At 43.0% G+C, this 22,730-nt stretch overlaps 1 protein-coding gene across 3 annotated transcripts in view; it reads left to right on the top strand.

Moving 5' to 3' along the window:
* The window catches only part of gphnb (gephyrin b), a 94,604-nt gene that overhangs the window by 56,691 nt on the left and 15,183 nt on the right, over positions 1-22,730 (top strand). For all 3 annotated transcript variants that reach the window (XM_067241228.1, XM_067241227.1, XM_067241226.1), the window contains 4 exons: positions 10,658-10,700; positions 11,955-12,092; positions 18,209-18,301; positions 18,530-18,585. In XM_067241228.1, the coding sequence (XP_067097329.1) occupies positions 10,658-10,700; positions 11,955-12,092; positions 18,209-18,301; positions 18,530-18,585 (330 nt within the window). The remainder of the gene's footprint in view (positions 1-10,657; positions 10,701-11,954; positions 12,093-18,208; positions 18,302-18,529; positions 18,586-22,730) is intronic.

Raw genomic sequence — 22,730 nt, 5'->3', positions numbered from 1 at the left:
CTGTGCGACTCCCCAGTCAACACTGTGCAGTCCTTCCGCTTCCTGGGCACTATCCTCTCCCAGGACCTCAAGTGGGAACTGAACATCGGCTCCCTCATCAAGAAAGCACAACAGAGGATGTACTTCCTTCGGCAACTGAAGAAGTTCAACCTGCCAAAGACAATGATGGTGCACTTCTACTCAGCCATCGAGTCCATCCTCACCTCCTCCATCACTGTCTGGTACGCTGCTGCCACTGCCAAGGACAAGAGCAGGCTGCAGCGCATCATCCGCACTGCTGAGAAAGTGATTGGCTGCAATATGCCTACCTCGAGGACCCTGAGGCGAGCGAGGAAGATTGTGGCCGACTCCTCCCACCCTGGACACTCTCTGTTTCAGTCACTCCCCTCCGGCAGAAGGCTGCACTTAGTACTGCTAGTTTATGTACCCTTAGTATAGATAGTCCACATATTTTAATTTTAGGTCCCCATATGTTTATTGTATGCACCTTCCTGCCAAAGCAAATTCCTTGTCTGTGCAAACTTTCATGGCGAATAAATCCCATTCTGATTCAATGGGCTAAATAGTCTCAATCCCTGAATCTGGCAACAATGGCTTTTGCGTATTTTACCTGCCTTTTGCGCCATTAAGCCTCTTGAACGCGCACATTTCAAAAATTCAAATCATTACGTTCTGCTAGATGACGGTAGAGACATGAGTGAAAGAAAATATGCAAGCGGTGCTAAAAAGCGCAGCAATAAACTGTTGTCTGAACAAACTCGAGCAAAACACCTGAAGATTAGCTACACACTTATTTAGACCAGCCAGAGAGGAAGCTATTATCAACATCTCCACAGACGAAACACTACCACAGCCGCAGGTAGCTAGCAGCAGCACGTCTTCACCAGCAACCAACAGTAAATATACTTGCTTAGCCTACTTATTTGCAAGAATAAATCTTTTCCTTTCCTCCATTGATTGTGTGTTATTTCATAGTGGCGATGCTATCCTCGGTGCTGAACTATCAGAAGGCTAGCGCTGTCTTTGGTTTTGAACAATGACAAATGTGTCGCGGCAGGTGGAAACCCTTCACATCGTGAACATTTGGGTCTTTCTGTGTAGCCTATTATACATATTTGGAAACGACAAACTGTCCTGAATACAAATCTGTTGAAATCACTCAGATATCTATCACAACTGAAGTTGCATCATTTTAAAGTTGACCTGTGTCAAAAAGTGATAAGGGAGAAAATCGCATTCAAATATTCCATTCCGTTTCATTCTAATTCTGTGGCGAATATGGAAAGGAAATCCTTTTGTTCGTAATCAAGTTGTGAATGTAAATGTCAGTTTAAGTATAGGCTACATTAATAACTTCTCAGCAAGTTATTTTTAAGTTTAACAGCCTGACTTCATTGATCAGTTGTTTGGGGCTGCTGCCTGCAGCACTCAAAAGAGCAGGCAAATTGAGCATTTGATTTGAAATGGCTTGGAAAACCGTTGAAATTAACAATTTTTCAAAAGTAATTATATACTTACATTACAGTTTAGGGCAGGGGTGGACTGGCCATCTGGCATACCGGGAATTTTCCCGGTGGGCCGACGCATTTTTGGGCCGAATCGCCGATATAACGTTAATTGATAGGATTTTTAATTTTATTTTTTTTGTCGGGCCGGCCCATAAAGAACTGACAGCGGCCCATTGGTTAATTTTCTTTATTGGCACTGGCCTGACCCAATCAAATCCAGGAACCCCCTTCCCCTGATTCATAATATCGCCGCCCTGAGACACGAGCTGTTGGCTAATGCGTATGCTGGTTTAGCATCGTTAAAGTTTAGCATTAGAGGCAGAAACAATATACTGACAGGGTCAGGGAAGAAGCCGAGGAGGAGAGTGACCATGATAGGGCCATGGGAGTGAGTGAGGAAAATATGGAAGAAAGGTTGTAATGACTGTCATGCTAATAAAGCTAAATTGAATTGAGTAGCCTAGTTGACGACGTGGTAAGGAGTGGGCAAATTAACAGGGACTGAGGAAGGGAGGGAGGCTGTTTCTGTATTGTATTTAGCAGACACTTTTGTCAAAAGCGACAAAATATGAATCTTACAATAGGCTAATTAAAATGTACAGTAAACTGTTTTAAAAGTTGCTAAGCCAATATTAAGCAAACTAGTAATAATAACAATATAATATCAAATATTTTTTTATACCATAAATCGGCAAATCATAACTCTAAGAATTAATTAATTATTTAAGTGTAAGATCAACAGATAAGTCTTGAGACCCTTCTGGAAGTATCCAAAACTATCACATGAACGCAGAACACTAGGCAACTCATATTATAGAATGCACACATTTTAAGGACTGTCTGCAGGGAATGTGTCTGATCAGTCACGGTGGGCCTGGGCCAAAAATGCCAGGGCCGATTTTTTGTCCCAGTCCAGACCTGGTTTAGGGTGTTAACTATTGAAATGTTTTTGACAGAAAACAATTTTCGATATTTTATGGCTTATAGCCAACATTGAGCGGCCGCGACATCCGACGGGTTTCCGCAGGACGCCACACAGGCTGCTGTTGTGCTTTTGTTATTTTTAAACATTTTTATTTCTCTCTCACATTGGTGAATATAGGCTATATTTAAAGGTAGTCAGCAATGTATAAGATAATAGATGGAGATACATTTTGAGTGGATTTAGGGGAGGGGCCTCGAGCTCCGACTTTGCGGGGAGGCCTCTGCACAGTCACCTAATTACAAATTAATATACAATCATAACTGTACCTTAAAATCAACTACCATCCTCAATTACTACTTCAATCACAACTAGCCATACTCTGCAGTAAGTATATAACATGTCTTAACATGACCTACGATAGCAAGTGGCTATCTGCAAATTGTGGTCATCTTTTGAGTAACGTTAACAGATTGATAACAATACTTGTTTGATTTCAATTCAAGTAGCCTACGAGAAGCTATACAGTAATGATTTCACCCAAAAAATTATATCACTCTGTTGTGTCTGTTTCCTTAAAGCTAGGAATTTGGGACCTGAATGTGAGGTAGGCCTACTTTGAGAATTGAAAATGTTGGCATGGCCAGGAGGAATAGATTGTTTATTAACCATTAACCCTAATTTACTACTGGTTTGTAACTTTTGAATCTTATGGATGAAGTATTGTAAAGTATGGTACAAGTCCTGAATACAGAATTAAATCAAGTTATCGAAAATCTTATCAGGGCTCGACATTAAGACTTGCCCGCTTGTCTGGGACAAGTGGATTTTTTTGTAGGGCAAGTGGAAGAGAAATGTAGGCTACTTGCCCCACTGGACAAGTTAAAAATCAAACACAATAAAATGCCATGTTACTTCACGTTATGTGCCACTCATTACGTCTATTTTACAGATTATATTTGACCGAATTCTGCATTAGCAAAACACAAAAAAGTGGCTGTCCCAAGATCTCTACAGACCATGCAGCTAATGTAACGCTCAACACTTGAACGGGGGCTTATTACTTGAAAGAGGAATTATTTACTGTGTCGTCTCAGTTACACTATCAGGGCTTGGAAATACTGTGACTTACTAAAGTAGGCAAATGGCTAGAAGGCTAGAACATGACATATATCATAATAATTTCAGTAAATCAAGCAGCGCTTCAAGACCCAGTGAAATGTTCGGCCTACAACTAGCAAACTAACGTTAGCGACATTGTCTAACGTAACTTCGGTAGGCTATCCTCAGTATTTGCAAGCTAGCTAAACTTATACTATATCTAAAATATTTTGGAGACATAACAATGGATTTTGCCACTAAATGTTGGTGTTAACTTTTTATTTTTTCTACAATTTCCCTTTCTACCCGGCAGGAGCTGATTTACCAAGGGATCCTTTAAAAGGTGTAGCTATACTTTACAGTTGAATATTAACTACGTACATTTAACCGATACAAATGTTGCTAATGCTTGCTAGGTACACAGCTGCCGAAGCTAGCTAGCTAACTTCAACACAATCAAAATAATTAGTCTTTACCCGGATAAGTGTCTTTTGTGCATGGACAAGTGAAACGTTAATGGAGGCCTACTTGTCCAAAGGACAAGTGCCTCAAAAAGTTAATGTCAAGCCCTGATCTTATGAATGAATCTAAATATTTTCGTATATTTTAATAATAATATTGATGTTTTAGAAATGATGAACAAACTTTTAACAAATTCTTTGCAAATGCTTCATAATGTGTAGTTATTATGAAATGTTACTGAGATAGGGTGAGTTAATATTGACAATGTAAACCGTAAAATGAGTTTGAGAATCATATTGAAGACGTATTTCAAGATAGGAAGCATATATTGGCATTATTATTTTAATAGTTTATTATTAAGTCCTCATTTTAGGGTTTTCACTATAGAAAGAGTCATTTCCATAATCAAATGGATCTACATAATAGCATTGGACCATGTTTCACAACTTTAGACAGATGCACACCCTAACACACTCACCTTCCTTAACTCCTATACTTATCTCCCCCTATGCTCTTTAGTCTACACTGTGCTACGTGGGAACGTGCCATCAACATACTTTCTCATCCATGTTTGTTTCTTTATTGTGGTGGCTGTTTACCAGTCAGCTTGGTTTTCTTTTCCAAGTATTTCTTTTTTTGATTTTTGTTTTTAATGATTATGTATGTCAGGTTTATTTCTGGATTAAATCTCAGTTGTGGGTGTGGGTGTATGTGTGGGTGTGTGTGTGTGTGTCTTAAGGGTCGCTTTTATGTCTGTGTGTGTGCACGTGTCAAATGTACAATGTACGCTGTTCTGTAGTCTTGTCCTATGAAGACTGTGGGGTGTGTAGTTGCATGCATTCTGTGCGTGTTTGCTGTGTGATATGAGATGTGCGTGTGTGGTGTGAAGGTGAGTGACTATCCTGTGGCTTCCTCCAGGCCTCACGGAGAGAATTCAGGGCTCACCTGGATGAGGTCATCACGCTCAAGTCAAGGTACTCTACCTTGGACCAGGTAAAGCCCCTAACCTTCTAACCCCTCTACCGGCATGCTGGCCACGCCACAACACCCACATAGCACCAGGGACATACCAGTGCATCTAACAGGCAGGCAGGCATCTAGGCCAGGCCAAGGGCTCACTATCTCAGCCTGCTTTTTGTAGCTTCCCTGCTGTAGCATTGGAGCAAACTCCACTTTCCAACAGGGAGAGACAGAGAGAGTGGAGTAATAGGAGGAGCATGATGGTAGCTGCTAGCATCATGCCTGCTTACATATATGAGAGCAGCACTCACTTGTACGTGTCAGTGTTATCATTTCAGGACGGCTAAGAGTTTCATGTTTTATGTCTCTAAAATGCAGCAAGGGTAGCACAGAGAGTACAGCATCACGCTTGACAAATATCTCGACTCTCCTAGAATGAACAACCCTATAGCACAGCTCCAATGTGGATCTGGCAATAGAGATCAGCCTGTCCCTCCACATGCATCTCTCCAGTTATCAGCCTCTCTCATCCATCTCCCATCGAGTCATGTGATGTGTGTGTGTGTTGGGAATGCAGGCTTTTTTCTGTGTACACTGTGTGCTTGCATTCCTGTCTTTGTGTCTGTGTATGTATATACTTGTGTGTTTGTGTTTGTGTGTGTGTGTGTGTGAATAGATGAGAATGTGTGTGCATGTGTGTGTGCATGAAAGAGTGTGTCTATGCTCCAGAAAGATTTAGATATAATCTAGCTGGGTGAACAGCTGAAGGTTAGCCCTGTAGTACTTCTCCTCTCTGGAGCCTGAGTGGAACAGAGGCCAACGCAGGAGCATCACTCTTTCTTTCTTTCTCTCCCTTTCCTCCCTCTCTCTCCCCCCCCCTCTTCACTCTCCCTTTCTCCCCTCTTCACTCTCTCCTCCCCCCCTTTCACTGTCTCTTTCTCCCCCATTCACTCTCTCCTTCTCCCCACCCCTTCACTCTCTCTCCTTCTCCCCCCTTCACTCTCCTTCACCCCCCTTCAGTCTCATTTTCTCTCCCCCCTTTACTCTGTCTTTCAGAGTCTCTCTCCCCTAAGCCTCCCAAGGGAGATGTGAGGCTTTGCTTTGGAGTGCCACAGTGGCGTTTTGTCCCATCCTTTACCACTCTGTCACTATCACTCCGTTGTTTTCGTCCTGTCCTTTATCACTCTGGCCCAAGGGGCAGGGCGGTCGTAGCAGGTTTGAACCCCACCACCCCACCCCGCCCCCCCAGGCTGCCAGAGGCCTCTGCACTAATATCCCTCTTTGCATAATATTGTCTGACACCTCCTTTGTTTTCTGCTGAGCTAAGCACAGAATCGCATCCCATCATTCTCGCAAGCACCTACTTTTGCTTGTTCGCTATTGGTCCATTGATTTCCCCCTCTCCGGGGACTGTGTGCTCACGGACGGATGTGTGTTGTCTGAGACCTTCCCCCTGACCCATCCATGCTTTGCATTTCACACACATGCCCCCACCTCCACAACACACACATACACACCCAACCCCCACACCATTGATCTGACCGATCTCCATGACAACCCATCATTGGGCTATTTCCACAGTGACTGTCAGGTGGGCGTGTGAGGTGGTCTCACTCTCTTATGCACACACATGCACACACACACAGACTTCAGATTACGCTACACACACACACCATACTCATCTGACTTATACATAATGCAGACTTTTCATTCAGAACATTCACATGTTCTCTAGCACTGTGTACTCTCAGAATTGCACACACCAAGCACTCAGCAGCAACAGCGTCGCAGTTCACCTGGAGTCGACTTTTTTCCTACTTCGAATAGGGCCTTGGGGACTAGCCATGTTCAGTAATTTGGGAGGAAATCTATTTATATACTCCACTTTTTTTGGTCTGAGAGCATATTGCCCGGGTGAGATGTGACTTTCTGTGTGTCTCTTGAGTGCATGCTTTTCAGTATTATAAAGTTAAAAAGCTGTTTTGTAAGCCATGTGTGTGTGTGCGTGTTTGTGTAAGTGTGCTTTGAGTATGTATGCCTTTTGCGTGTGTTGTGTGCATCAGTGCGTATTGCATCTTCATCACTCATGTTGACCTGTCCTCGTATTTCTCTCGGTCTCCAAGAGAGGGGGGGATCGAAAGGGAGTAGTAGGTTAGAGAAGGAGGGAGTTTGTGGGAATGCATCACCGCCTGCTTCCGCTCTTCCCATCTGCTCCACTTCTGCTTTTGCGCACTCCATCCTCACCTCAGCCTCACTTCTTCTCTTCTATCTCGCTTTCTCTCCACATCTCCACGAGTCTCTACATCGCTCCACGGCTTTCTGACTAGTGCTCTTTTCTCTGTGTATTTCTTTTTTGTGGCCATGGTGGGCTCCTATGTTTCTTTCCACCTGTGTTGGTGTCTGTATCACTCGCTGTCCATCAGTAGTTAAAGCCAACCAAGCAGCATCTCCACGGTTATGGTTTATACCCCACTGTCACACAAACGTTTCAAAGAGGCCATGAATTTAACCCCTCCAAGTAGCATTACAGTGAAGGGACGAGGGGTTAATGAGAGACCAGATAGGAATAGGCTCTGGTTTAAGTTATTCAAGTGATTGGTGTTTTTTGGTTAGTTTGGTTTTGTAAGAGGTACCTACAGTATATGTTGTCCCGTGCTCATTTTTTTCTGTGACTCGTGTTACAGTAAAGTGCTTTGTAAGACGCAATGGTAAGTTTGGATGTCAACCTGGGTCCAAGACACAAATCTGAATCTCATAACGAGCTGCCAACTGTTGGGTCTTCATTCGTGATTTCAACGCCTGCTAGTTCAACTATATAATTTCTTATTGTGGCCTTAATTTACATCCCCTCTTCTCCTACACTCCCTCCCAAACCTTCTCTCTCTCTCTCTCTCTCTCTCTCTCTCTCTCTCTCTCTCTCTCTCTCTCTCTCTCTCTCTCTCTCTCTCTCTCTCTCTCTCTCTCTCTCTCTCTCTCTCTCTCTCTCTCACACACACACACTCCCCCTCTCTCTCTTTCTCTCTTTCTATCACTCTTGCTCACCCGCCTCTCTCTATCACTCTTGCTTTCCCTCTCTTTCTCTCCGTCCACCCACGCACCCACCCACACACCCTTTGCTAGCTGTTGGATGCTTGTGTGTCACATTTGTGTGTTGTCTTGTTGTGGATTGTTCCTGGGACAAATGCACTGACGCCTGTGATGATGCTTTATCTCCACTAGCTCCAGTGTAGGTTGGAGGGGCTTAAAGATGATCGCAGGAGCCATAGGACCTTCAGCTCTCGAGTAACTATCCCTCCCCCCCTCCCCTTTTGGGAGCTGACCTCCACATGCAAACCAAGCTTTGTGTGTGGAGCTCACGCGCCCTCGCTCCGCTCACCCCTCTCCCTTCGTCTCTCTCTCATCTTAATATCTTCCCCTCTCTCTCTTTCGACTTCAATCTTGCTCTCTCTCTGGTTACATGCTCTGCTTTCAGTAGCTTTGTCTGGTGTTGCTGGATGTGTGTAGAGTAGATGTCGTAGTAGGCCGCTCAAGTAGTGTGCCTCTCTTGCTCTCCTTTCTCTCATTCTGTTTCTTCTCTTATGCTCTCTGGTCTCGACGTGGCCTGTGCTTCTTTTTTTTCCCTCTGGCTGTAGGACCACATCATGCTATGCCTCATCCCTTCGTCCCTTTCTCTGACCCTCCTGTCCCCACCCCACCCCACGCCCCTGGTTGTGTGGTGCCTAATGGGGTTGCAGAATGGGAAAGGGAGGGGGGTGGGAAGGGTTTTCCTGTCCATTTCTCCCATTGGCTAAGGCTCAACACTCGTTTAAGGGGTCAGTCAGATGTTTCCATGGAGATGGAAGAAACCAGGTAGTGTAAAAAGGTGGCACTCCGAATCCAGACACAGGACAACAAATGAGCCAATGGATAGACCAACAGGCATACATTTAGGGAGAAAAAAAAAAGATCAATAATTGAGCATGAAAATAAGTCATTCCATACCAAACCTCTGCAGTATACCAGATTTTGGACCCATCTCTGAAACAAGTCAGTCTGCTACAGTCTCCTCACACATGCATCAACACATGCAAACAGAAACACACACACACAAATTACTTAGTTATTACAATGCATATGATCCATGCCTCATCCAACTGTGGACTTTATCTGACCTGGGTCCAAATGTATAAAGCTCTGTGTAAATTAATCCATAAAAAGAGGCATACTGAGAACTGGAAATCTCCTTATGTCAAGCTTTTCCGACACTACATAGGCCAGCGGTACTCACGTTTGTGCTGATAGATCCCAATTTAGGCTAAAAAATTTCAAAGCGTTAATTTAACATCAGGAGGGTTTATATAGGTTCATCTCATGAGAGTGGACCTGTATAAACACTCAACAAGTACAATGAACACTCCAGGTGATAAATTAACACTTTGATATCAGATTGTGTTGTGATTGTACACACGTGAACACCCCGTTCAAATCCTACATTTAGCCTGACATGGTTGTTGAAATGAAAAACACAACAAAAGACAAAAAAAAAAAAACGTTACATTGAGAAATTGCAAAGAATAACCCTCCCGCACTACCAGCAGAGGGCGCCACGTCATATGTGGCGCCCTCTGCCCCACGTCATATGTGGCGCCCTCTTTATCACCAGCACCCCCCCCTGGGGGTGGGGTGCTGGTGCCGCCAAATGTGTTAGGACCGCTACTGGATATATGAACAAGTTACCATTGTAGGAACTATAATGTATGCATGCACTTAGCTTTTCGGCCACTGTGTCACCATATTACACAGGCTTAAAACTGCGTAGCCTACAATTTTTTTTACATTTTAGTCATTTAGCAGACGCTCTTATCCAGAGCGACTTACAGTAAGTACAGGGACATTCCCCCCAAGGCAAGTAGGGTAAAGTGCATTGCCCAAGGACACAACGTCATTTGGCACAGCCGGGAATCGAACTGGCAACCTTCAGATTACTAGCCCGATTTCCTAACCGCTCAGCCACCTGACTCCCTCTCCACCTGACACATGGTGTCTAAACTGTGTAGGGGAAAGCCGATTAAGTGCATACACATGTTTGGAGGTCATTTTATGCGTACCAGCAGTTATACATTTGACCCCAGCACTGCTCTCCTCCCACCCATCAGCGTTAGCTAAACCATTACCTAGACACCACCATTTTGACCAAAACAGAATCACCCCTCTACATGTGAACAGCCAAACTCAACAGCCAACACTCAGTGTCAAGGCTCCAGATTATATCTTCTATTTCAGACAAAAACAAAGTTACCTCTATAGGTGTTAACTATGGATGTGGTTGCCTTTGTTCTCTATATCTTTGAATTGAATGCAGGGAATTTACTGTAAGTTAACACTACTTTATTATATAACAACATTTCTATATTAATTGATATGTGATTAATTTAAGTAATAATTGCTCAGTAAATGGACGTCAGTAGGACAAATGGTAGGACAAAGTGCAAAGTGTTAAGGCGTGAGAAAGCTCTTCTATTTCTTTTGACTGTTCTAGAAACAACTTTCAAGCATGCCAACGGGAGCAACCTACTTATGTTTGATCTCACGTTATCATTATTGTCATCCTTTTCTCTTTCACTCTTTCTCACACACACATACTCTTGCATTTTTCTCCCACTTACACAATCTCTGTCATTCAAACACACACACACACACACTCCCTCTCATAAATGCTCTCTAGGTGCAGTCACGATGCAGCAGCAAAGAAAATATCCTAAGATCAAGTGAGTACTCTCTCCTCAGACACATACCTAAGAGCAACTCAGAGAGCCCCCTACAGTTTGATGTTTTGTGTGCGTGTGCATCCTCGTGGTCACTTGTGTCTGTGACAGTATTGAAAAATATACATTTCAAAATGTGTCATGATTATATTGATGTGTGTGTATCTGAAGTTCTGCCAAAGGCTCGTGTTAAGAATCATAATATGCTGTGGAAGTAAAAGTGTGTGTTTAAAGGAGAGAAAAATGGGTCAAGAGAAATTAAAGCTCTTCTTTGCTACAAGGCAGAGGTAGAGAGAGAGCAGCAGGGAGATTAGACATGTATTCCACCTTCCTTTGTTCCTGTTACCTTTGGAGTTATTGGAATGGTATTATTAGAAAAACATGGCTGCTATCAAGGCTGCCATCATGCAGAGGGTTAAACTTTGGTTCTCTCAACCAAAGTTCTGAGCTTGCTCGGCAGTAAGCATTAGTTAAAGGGAGTCAGGTGGTTGAGCGGTGAGGGAATCGGGCTAGTAATCCGAAGGTTGCCAGTTCGATTCCCGGTCATGCCAACTGACGTTGTGTCCTTGGGCAAGGCACTTCACCCTACTTGCCTCGGGGGAATGTCCCTGTACTTACTGTAAGTCGCTCTGGATAAGAGCGTCTGCTAAAATGACTAAATGTAAAATGTAAAGTTAAAAGCTTTGGCATAAGTTTTTTTTTTTCTTCCACGACACTTAATTAAGGTTACAGTAACTACCATGTTTGTACATAGGAAAACCCTATAGTTAAAATAGTAGGTACAAAATGATTACCGTGTAAATAATTGGTATTACCGTAAGTGTTAGCAGTATAGGTTATTGCAAAAGTGTAAGAAAGCAGAGTATGGGGAGGGTGTAAGGGGTAAGTGGATGTTGTAAAAGGGCAGTTGAAGGTTGTATTACAAAAACAAGATCTATGTTAACATCTGCTTAACCCTGGAAAACCCAACCTCCCCATACCAAGATTCACTTGTGTTATAACTTGTACCGCTAAACCACAACTACATGAACTATGTAGCCACAACTAACTGTAAGTCACTCTGGATAAGAGCGTCTGCTAAATGACTAAATACATAGCAGTAACTACAATGTTGTTACTAAAGGTATTGCTATGTAGTTGCATGGTAGTTAATGTAACCTTAATGTAAAGTGATGCCTCGTTTTATGTCTAATGCTATTAATATGCATTTCAGTGTGTCTGTGTGTATCTGAACTGTCTCCCATCCCTGTCCCTCAGGTCACAGTGCGGTGGACATCACCAAGGTGGCACGAAGGCACCGCATGTCTCCATTCCCCCTCACCTCCATGGACAAGGCCTTCATCACTGTGCTGGAGATGACTGCCGTCCTGGGCACCGAAATCATCAACTACAGAGGTCAGGATGCCTGGACAGACAGGCCCAGAGCTGTTATTGGTGGACTGGCCCATGATCTCTTCTTCTGTCGTATACCAAATCCTGTGAAGGTTCCATTTCAATTTTCATTACAAGATTTAGAAATCCAGGTGTCTTTTACAGTCAGAGTGAGTCAACATTTGTATGAAATCAACTGCTTTCCAAACTCTTGGACAACTGAAGTTGCTTCTTGGGTGATCTATTCAGAGGTGGTCTAGCTTCATCTCTCTGTAGCATGAACTAACTTGGCCAGCTACAAAGATGATGATATTTGGATGGACTGATCCGGACTCTTAAATGAGGACTGATCCATCCGTGTGGTCTATCTATCAGTTGTAGGAGTTGATCTCTAATCTAAGCAGTGATAAGCTATCTAAAATGAACTCAGTAGCACTAATGATCTTCATAAAAAAATAAATAATAAGATACGATATTAAGACATTAAGATAATAAGAGGAATAACAACATTTATATACTAGCTTTTCCTATCATTTAAAGTCCAGAAGTCCCTGATTGGCAGGACAGAGGAGTGACTGTCTATAGCATGTGACTACAGTCACCTCGCTGACTCATCAGGTTCTGTCTTCAAGCGTTGACGTCACACACTCACACTCACTGTAAAAAGCAGGTTCACATAAGAAGCACAAAAGACAGAAATCAGAGTGTGGTGTGCTGGCCTCAGTCAGAGAGCCTGAGGGTCCTAGTCAGTCCCCTGGCAGTGCACATGCAGCATGGGCCAGTGGTGACACAGAGCTCACACACACACATTTCACCACTCCTTCCTCATCTCGGAAAAGGGGAACCAATGACACCCCTCGGCTCTCATGAGTTATAAATCAGGCGTGGCGGAGAGCTCCTATCTCTCCCAGTGCAAAGTGATATTTCATGTTGTTTAGGGGTGATTGTGTTACAGGATGTGAAGGAATCACAGCTGGGGGTGAGGCGGGTGGGGGGATAGAGGAATGAAATATTTAGACAGGGAACAGCTGTAACTTCTAGGGAGGAGGGGTAGTAGGGGGGGTTGAACATTCACACGTGCGGTCCGTGCGAGCGTACATGTCTGCTTTTTCCTCTTCCTGTGTTCTGCACCTCTCTTTCACCAACCGTCTCTGGAGGAGGGGATCCCTCACTGAATTGCTTCTCCCAAGGTTTCTTCGATTTTTTCCCTTCTAATGACTTTTTCTGGGAGTTTTTCCTTGTCTTCCTTGAGGGTTGAAATTGGTTGAGGGGCAGTTCTATGGTCGAATGTGAAGCCCCTGTGACACTGCTTGTAAAAAAGGGCTATACAAATACATTTGATTTGATTCCTAATTAGAAAGCACCGGCTGTGGAAATGAACCTATCCTCTCCAACTTTCTACTCTAAGCCATAGCGTAGCCACAGCCTCAAGGCACAGTTCAAAGCTGCACTGTTGTCTGCTCAATCTCTATCATCAGTAGAATCACTGAGAGTCTCACAGTAGGTGTGGACCCTGTTTCTTCTGGGGCAGAAACCCCTCTCACTTTGACAGGAAGGTGGCATAAATCTCCAACATGTGTCCAGGGTCGGTCTTTCCTATAGGCGACATAGGCAGCCGCCTAGGGAGGCATGAAGAGGGGGGCGGCATTTTCCGAAGTGCATCCATTAATGAACCCCTCCGCACTACCAGCAAAGGGCGGGGGGGGGGGGCTCGTGAAAAATCTTGCCTAGGGCGCCAAATGTGCTAGGACCGGTACTGCATGTGTCTACCCTACAACCACCTCTGGCTCATTGGCATTGTCTGCTTCTGGAGGGAGCAGGGACTTCCACCCCCGTCCGCATGGCTGGCCTCTACCTGGTAGGAAACAGGTCTGGGAAACCACGCCACATCTCTATGGACACCGAGCTGTTTCCCTGGAAACCAGGTGAGCTACGGCCAGGGGTTAAAGTGGGCTAAAGCACTTTCAATTAATAAGTAAATAAATCTGATAAGCAGTTGACAAGCAGCCTGGCATTTTTTCCAGCTGATGTCATTAATATACTTACTCAACTAACAGTGTTGCTGGGCTATTGGATAGATGTGGCCAGCCTATCCGAACAGCTGATATCCCAATTGACAGCCCAGGCATTGACAGCCCAGGCATTGACAGCGAGGAAAATACAAGTGAGCATTTGAGAGAGGTGGTAATAGGATTGTATGAGAAATGACGATCGTAAGCATGGAGAATTAAGGTCTTCCTGTCTGAACTTTGGCAAGAGCTTCATTCCCATAAAATATATTATATGTGACAAAATTATTTAAAAAAAAGTGTTTAAGTGCAAGTTGAATATCGAAATCATCAAGATTATCAAACTGGATCACCGTGTCAACTGGGTGGCAGTTTCTTGCTGTCCATTTAGCTAAAGCATTGGTTAATTTTTCAGTTTAACCCTTGTGTTATCTTCGGGTCATTCTGACCCATCAGTCATTCTGACCCATCAGTCATTCTGACCCACCGTCGTATTGCGACAAATTTACCTCATACAAAAACAAAGTGAAGCATTTTCTTTTAACTGTCGGGCTGTCTCAGACCCCCCACATTGGAATGGTTAAAAGAAAATTATTTTTATTTGTTTTTGTATTGGGTAAAATTGGGTAAACACAACAATGGTTCGTTATGAACCTTTGGGTCATGTGACCCGAAGGCAGCACGAGGGTTAAGGTTTTGTCAATAGTCCGTGCTGCAGTAATATGGATTGGCAAGGCCCTTGTGTACCCTTGCTAGTTACGTTACCTGGGTGTTTTGCTTGTCTATGGTATACTAAAGACGAATTGCTTCTATGTTATTGGAATTTGGCTTGGAAAATTGTACACACTACCTTTGTTTTATCAAAAGTGCTATGAGGCATGGACCCTTGTCCTTCTACATCATGCCATGATGACTTGGCTCGACACACAATTTGTCACCGCAAGTCGTTAAAACAAAGGCTTTAGTGTTTGCGATCGAGACCAAAAAATAATAACTGCGTCAATTGCGTAACTTTTTCATGCGTTTCACCAACATTAAACATTAAAATGAATTGCATAGATTAACGGGTTAATTCCCTCAGCCCTAAAATCTATATTTTGTGTGTGCTTCTCCCAGTGTTCCCGCTGCTAGTATGAGGAGTATAAAGTTAAAAGAATATGTAAACAAATGTGTGCTTAAAAGAAGTTCAGCTGATCACATAGCCTGTCCACAAATGAAACAAGTCCTCCAGAGTAGGGCTGGGCGGTATGGCCTAAAACGTTTATCAAGGTATAATTCGTAAGCACTGACGGTATCGGTATATGTCACAATATATTAGTTATTCTTAAAATGTCATGACAATGCAATCCGCACTGCAGTGGTTAATCTACCGCACTCGGACGGATTTGTATTGGGTAACTCCGGTGTGTCGCATGAGTTGAGTTTTCCAAATTTCGCAGTGTTTAATTGCCACAGAAGAGTGACATCTCAGTAACCTACACGTTCAACACTAGCCTACGTTTATGGGATCGCAAGAATACTCTGTTAAATATTTGAAGTGAGTTAGCTTTAGCTATAAACAATTATTACATGGCTGAATACTCGATTATGTTGGCCTACAATAAACATTTCACAATTCTAACCAACCTGGCATTGGATTTGTCAAACGCATTCTGGTAGATTCATTTTCGCGCACACAACTTACAGAGTAGGCTACTGTTTGTTGTTGGTCGATGTCGGATAACTTGAAACCAAACCATTTCCAAACGACAGAAGAGGCCCCCTTTTTTTTACCAATTCTTCTTCGTCCGGCAAATCAACACCACTGGCGTTATTTTCAGACATCATTAACGCTTTCTTGCCAACAAAAGCAGTTTACCCCAATGAAGGTTTGGTTTCTCTGGAGTTGTGCTAGCTTGTTTGTTGACTTTAATTGGCTGGCAAATTGATATGGCAAAATCCATATCATGGCACAACGCAATACCGGTATTCGCGTTCATACCGGTTTACCGCCCACCCCTACTGCAGAGATCACAGTACAAATCAGTTTGGGAGTTCTTTTGAGGGGAGAGATGTTTCTCTGTTACACCGGGTCTTGGGGTTCCCCCACCTGCCAGATCCCTCTTTAACCCTGGCTAGGGCACTGCTCAAGATGATGTCCAGGTGGAAAACACCCCCACACACCAAGAGGCACCAATTGCAGGGCATAGCTCTGCTCTCACCACCCCACAGCCAGAAACAGCAGTTTGAACTGGGCGTGGAATGTCTTTTGACTTCACACAGTCCAGGATATCCACACGCACCAAGTCTTCAGTCTGCTGAGTAGTGGACGACATTCCCGCCTCTTCCACCAACCTCTCCTGTCTTCTGTACACAGATTGCGTGCTCCGATGCAGGTGATTTCTGAGCTTCAGATGCCATCTGAAGCTCTCTCGCCAGGCCCACCATCTATCCATCTTCAGAATATCCCCAGTGGAATGCATTGCTGCTCGTATCATGGGTGGTCAGTAGCTAACTATGACTGTGCAGCTAGCTAGCTAGCTAACCAGCAGTTTTAGCTTCTGGCATCAATTATGTCCTTGTAATAGGGAGTCAGGTGGCTGAGCGGTTAGAGAATCGGGCTAGTAATCAGAAGGTCGCTGGTTTGATTCCCGGCCATGTAAAATGACGTTGTGTCCTTGGGCAAGGCACTTCACCCTACTTGCCTCGGGGGAATGTCCCTGTACTTACTGTAAGTCGCTCTGGATAAGAGCGTCTGCTAAATGACTAAATGTAAATGTAATATACAAAGGAAACTAGATTTGATAGACCTGTAGTCACGTTTAAATGCCTTCAGGCTTTATTGATCAAGCATGTAAAATGTCACTGTGCGCCATGACAACCCAAAACATATAGAAATTGTGTCACAGCTGTCACGATATTCGATTTTCACACCAATAATTCACAATATGCATATTATTGCGATATTCATCGAAAATTTGAAAAATATATATAGAATAATGTTATCAGTCAAATTCACCTTTAACTTTGTTTATTGTGTTTGTTGTCTATTTTTTTCCCAAATGAATTACACTTACACTCAAAATATGTTATTACAATGTTGAACCGAAAGAAACAAAAATGATATAAGAGGCGCTGGTTTATTTACATGGTATTATCATATGTGTATTTTTAACTTGATATCAACATTTAAAAAAAAAGATCACGGTTATCATCAATAACGATATATCGCAACACCCAGGCCTGGACTGGATCATAGGGCCACCATGTATAAGGAGACAAATAAGAGATGCTGTTCAGAGATTGATGCATATCTCCCCTTTTGTTCTGGCAGTGTTGAATTGCTTATTAGAGCAATGTTGCACTCATTGAAAGGTCTGAACTCAGAGAATATGTGTGTGTGTCTTTGTTGTGTATGTGCGTGTGTTAATGTGGTGGTTTGTGTTGTGTTGTGTGTGTGCATCTGTGTGTTGTCAACTGTATCAGACCTTCGATTTTTACATGAACACCCACATAATCACAGAAGAAAGACACACAGAGAGACTATATATAACCGAGCAGCAGCTTAAGGTATTTTAGAGCACAGAATTTTCCACCCACCCACTCTCTATCTTTTCTCTTTCTCTCCACACTCCTTTCTATTGTGTCTCTACGGTACTTTCATTTTGTCTTGGTTCTTTGCTATATGAAAGGTAAGGATGTGGTAATATTATGGTTTATCCACAAAACACTTCAGTGTGTGAGTGTCAGAATGTTATACATTTTCGTCTGTGAGTGTGTGTGTTTTTGGTTAGGTGGTGATTCAAGCAGAGAGATCCTGATGAGAGGTGTCACACTCTCTCTCTAACACACAGTCCTTAGGCACATATGTCTCTACCTATCTTCATCAGAATCACATGGTCCATCTCTTTCCCTTCCTTTTTCTTCCTCTCTCTTTCTCTGTTTCTCTTTGACTTTCTCTCTTTCCCTAACCCTGTCTCTCTATCTTTCTGTCACTCTCTCTCTTTTCCTTCCTAAATGTTTCACTTTCTGTGTTTTTTTGTCGCTCTCTCGCTTGCTTTGTCTATTTCTCACATGCTCTTTAAATAATCTCCTCCTCCCTTTCTATACTCCTTCTTTGTCTCATCTCTTTCTCTCTGTCGCTCTCTACAGATGGAATGGGTCGAGTCCTTGCTCAGGACGTATATGCCAAAGACAACTTGCCACCCTTCCCTGCCTCTGTCAAGGATGGTTATGCTGTGAGAGGTCGGCACCGCAGCCTTTCAGCTAACTCATGCTAATGCCAGCTAGCTCAGGTCACACAGCCGAGCAGCAAATACTTCATGGCACGCTAGCTCCCTCCAAGCTGACATTTGTGCATTCTACATCAGGAACCACTGCCCACCGAAACAAATGACTCAGCTAAATTACACTCCTCCACATGCACACACACACTTGCACACACTTTATTTCTTTAAATCTTTTTCATTTCAGCGGCTGACGGCCCTGGCGACCGCTTCATCATCGGAGAGTCCCAGGCTGGAGAGCAGGTCTGCCCCCTCACACACACACACACACACATACAGACACACACAAAGTGTATCACAGACCATACATTCTGAACTCCCACTTCTGTGCGTACTCCCACTAGCCTGGCTCTGCCCTCAATTTTGATTTTGCTTCTGTACTTGGTCTGGGCATGAGGTACGTATGTCAGATGTCTCCGGTTAATTTTCTACCTGTCCAATCAGCGAACAGAGGGAGTGGTTGAGAACGATGACGATGATGTTGTGCGCTAGTTTGTGTTGTAGTTCCGTAATGGAGAAAAATGCCAGAGAAGCCATTCTGTCCGTTGTGGCAACGCTGCCGAATATCCAGAAGTTAAAGCCAGAGCAAGAACAATTTTTGATCCCCACGGGGTTCATTTGATTTTCCAGCTAGCTCCGTTAGTCGTGAAGGAGTTGGCTAAGGCAAACGCTACCAATTGGTTATGGCAGATCAGAGTGGCTCTGGGCATATCCAATAGTTTTAAACTTCAACAGAGTACCCGCCTTCAAGGAAGTTAACGCGTGTCAATAGAGCGAGCCCAGACTCTCTGTACAAATGAAATGTACGAGAGTCTGGTTAGGACCAGGCTAGGTCTGGGGTCGCCCGGTTGGGGAAAAACTATGTCCGAACAAGAGCTGTTTGGACCAATCAAATTGTCAGGGCGGGCTTTATACGATGATGGACAGATGATCAACAGTAACGTAATCAACCACGTCACCAAAGAGCGCTTGGGTTGAATTAGTTTTCAACAAACAACATACTACGTTGCTCTGATTGGTTGTAGGTCTATCTAATTGAGCGAAGAGGCATTTTTTCCGGGTTCGGTTGAAACACGCCCCATACTCAAAGCCCAACGGAGCGGTATCAGACTCATATTCTGACTAGAAAACATCAGGCTAGGTCAATATTGGCCAAACAACCGAAACTAATTCCCCTACGGTTTGAAGGAAGATGGGAAACTGAACAGTGTATTAACATTATCCAAATAATGCCAATACCAATGGAATTACAGTTATTTGACTCTATGGGTTAAATCAGAGCAAGAATGGTCAAATTAAGGTTAAATAATAAAATAATTGAATCATATTGCAAATGAATGAAAAGGTTAAGTCTTCCTACTCTATCATGATTTTTGTAAACCAGAGATGGAAAGCAAGAGGTGAGGAAGAAGGAGTAGGACAAGCCAGAGCTGAGGAGAAGGTCTCAGGAGATCAAGAATCCACAGAACAATGCTTCACAATTCCTTTTATACCCAACTACAATCACACCACAATCTTGACCCTTACTTATCAACATGACTAGCAATGCTACAGTAAGTTACACAATGGTGTGTGAGAGCCATCAAGTTGAGTCTCCATCCAGTAACTCAATTTTTTACCATATGAGAGGTGGGGGCAGGTTGATGGCCTTACAAGATCAGCCTTTATTATTCTGCCTTAAGTACACCATCTCTTGGTCAAAATAGAAATTCAGAAAATTCAACAATTAATATTCAAATAGGTTATTGTTCCTACAATTAACATCACCTGTGACCATGCATCCTCCTGTAAGGTGTTCCAGTACATCTTTTTCAAGATTAGCCTTTATTCTTGTACCCTAAGTAGGCCTAAATCCTCTCTTGGTCAGTTTTTGGCACTCTCTTCATGAGATGCAGTTTGTACAACTCATTTACTTGTAACTGGGAATACATGAGATTACATTAAATTTCACAGTTCCACATGTATAATTCACCTGCCATTAAATGAACATCTCACTGTATACACCATCCATGCTCTGTTCAACAGGATCAGAATGTGCAAATCGTTTTTTATGTTCATTATTCTCATAATGTCAGTGTAACTGACAATTCCACACAAGCCTGTAAATAACAGTACATGGAGAGAGAACTACCAGTAGCTACCATACATAATTCTCTGCATCCATTTCTGCGGCAGCAGTCAATGGGCCCGATCTTGCACCCAGCGCAATTGACTTTGTCAACGACGCAAGTATCATTCCTAGTTTGCACTCGAGGCAAAGCTGACTTTTCCCTCCACAGACGCACGTCGAAATGACCTTGCGCTCCCGTGGGCGGTTCAGAGAAAAAGGAGGCGTGTTCCGGCGCAAAAGTTCCCTGGTGCTATTTTGCAGTTTCCGGAAAACAATTCCGCCACTGACCAGGAAAAACATGGTCTAAAGTCAATGGCGCATTATTCAGATGCTATTTTAAGGGCGCAAGCTTTGTCCGTGCACACTGCTGGCGAGGCAGAGGTTAGCTTCACTTTTCGCCACAAAAACTTAACTTAAGCCCAAACCATGCAACTGAACGTAAATTCCAATAGAAGCAACTCAATCGCTACCAAGATGAAACGTTTGACACCTACGTTGTCTATGTAGACCAAATATTGACTGAGTTTTAGGGGGGCAAAAAGAATAATAACTAGAAACGGCTGTTCCTGCGAAACAGCAGTGAGAATGCTGAAAACCTGAATGGGGATAGCTGACCATGCTAAAAAGGCGGAAAATTGTGAAAATTTAGTAGAAAGTTATAAGCTGAAGCTTCAAAGCCACCGAAAGGTATTTTTGAAAGGGGCTGGAGCAGCATTCCAACAATGATTTGAAAGGATTTACCATTACTTTTAAAGGGAGAATAATTTGCACAAAGACCTTAATATTTAAAAAAGGATAAAAGTGATAAATGAGAAAATACCCGCAAGCTGAAAGCTGAAATTAATTTAAAAAATGTGTGAGTCACACAAAAGAGGCAGTGTGGAATCTGAACTGCATCATCTAACAACGCTAACAGCTAAAATAGCCTACAATGCGGGAGAAGCTGAAATCTGAACTGTTAAACAGAAGAAGTAGGCTAGCTAGTCGTAACAAGAATATTATCGTTTTAACAGCTGAAATTATAGTTGGGATAGTATTAGCAGTAGCAGATGTAGCCTATGCGTTTACTCGGCTTTCTTAGTAGGATTCAATGTGTTGATGGAATGAAACATACAGCAGTAGAGCCGATACAGGAAGACATGGCGACACTTTGTTGCAGAAGGATGATGGTGCAAGTTTTGTCCGTGGAGCATACAACGATTAATAAAAAAGAATCATGTAGACACATATATTGAGTAATCGCATAACTAATTACACATGTAAACGGAGTAATCGTATTATTGGCATAAACCGACAATTGCTAGTAATCGGGTTTCTCATGGTCAAGTAAACGTACCAATCACCTGTGTGAGAGACTGAGTGGTGCGTGTCTGTCGTTATGGTGATGGTGCAGCTATGATTGCTAACGCGCTGAGGGCAGAGAATGAGAAATGTAGCTAGAATCCACACCTCAAACAAGATAACCTAGACGCAAAACTGTACGTCCAATCCAAAATATAAGGATATTTTCCGAGACCCAAGACTCTGCCGAAACCAGAGATATTCTTTATATGTCTGTGCAGTCAGAAATACGACTCTACCTGCAGTTTCAAAAACGTGTTCCTTCTGCTTTCCTGGTGCGTGTGTTTGGTTACCACGGCGATGGAGCAGCTGTGATCGCTAACGAGCTGGGCAGAGAGAATAACTAATGTAGCTAGAATCCACACCTCAAACAAGTTAACCTAGACGCAAAAATATACGTCCAATCCAAAATATAAGGATATTTTCCGAGACCCAAGACTCTGCCGAAACCAGAGATATTCTTTATATGTCTGTGCAGTCAGAAATACGACTCTACCTGGCGAGGCCAGGGTCTTCTTTCTGCGAAGCTACGTTACATTGTTTTGATTTATGGCGTGTTACATTTCTTCAATGATTATAAAAAGATTTTCATGAGAAATCTATGTATGTGAACATGATTTGTAACAATTGTGCCAATTTTCTCCCACGCCTGTTTAACCGAAACTAATTTGGGTGGGTTTCTTCTCCCATCTCCATCAGAATCAGAATTCGGTTTATTCGCCATGTAGCCTATGTTTCACAAACACGGAATTTACTGTGGCAGGAAGGTGCAAACAATAAACATATACGGGTCTTAAATTAAGTAAAAAAGTACAATAGTTAAACTAATTCCTAGAACCAAACAATTTAAAAAATAAAATATAGGGTAGGCTATATAAAAATAAGAATAAGAATTTGAACTAGAGAGGGTAAAATTTCTGGGGAAATTTTAGGGTGT

The sequence above is a fragment of the Osmerus mordax genome, chromosome 8 (assembly GCF_038355195.1).
Source record: "Osmerus mordax isolate fOsmMor3 chromosome 8, fOsmMor3.pri, whole genome shotgun sequence".
In the NCBI taxonomy this organism is placed as follows: Eukaryota; Metazoa; Chordata; class Actinopteri; order Osmeriformes; family Osmeridae; genus Osmerus; species Osmerus mordax.
Note: the sequence above shows the minus strand (reverse complement) of the source record. Positions and strands in the feature narration are given on the sequence as shown.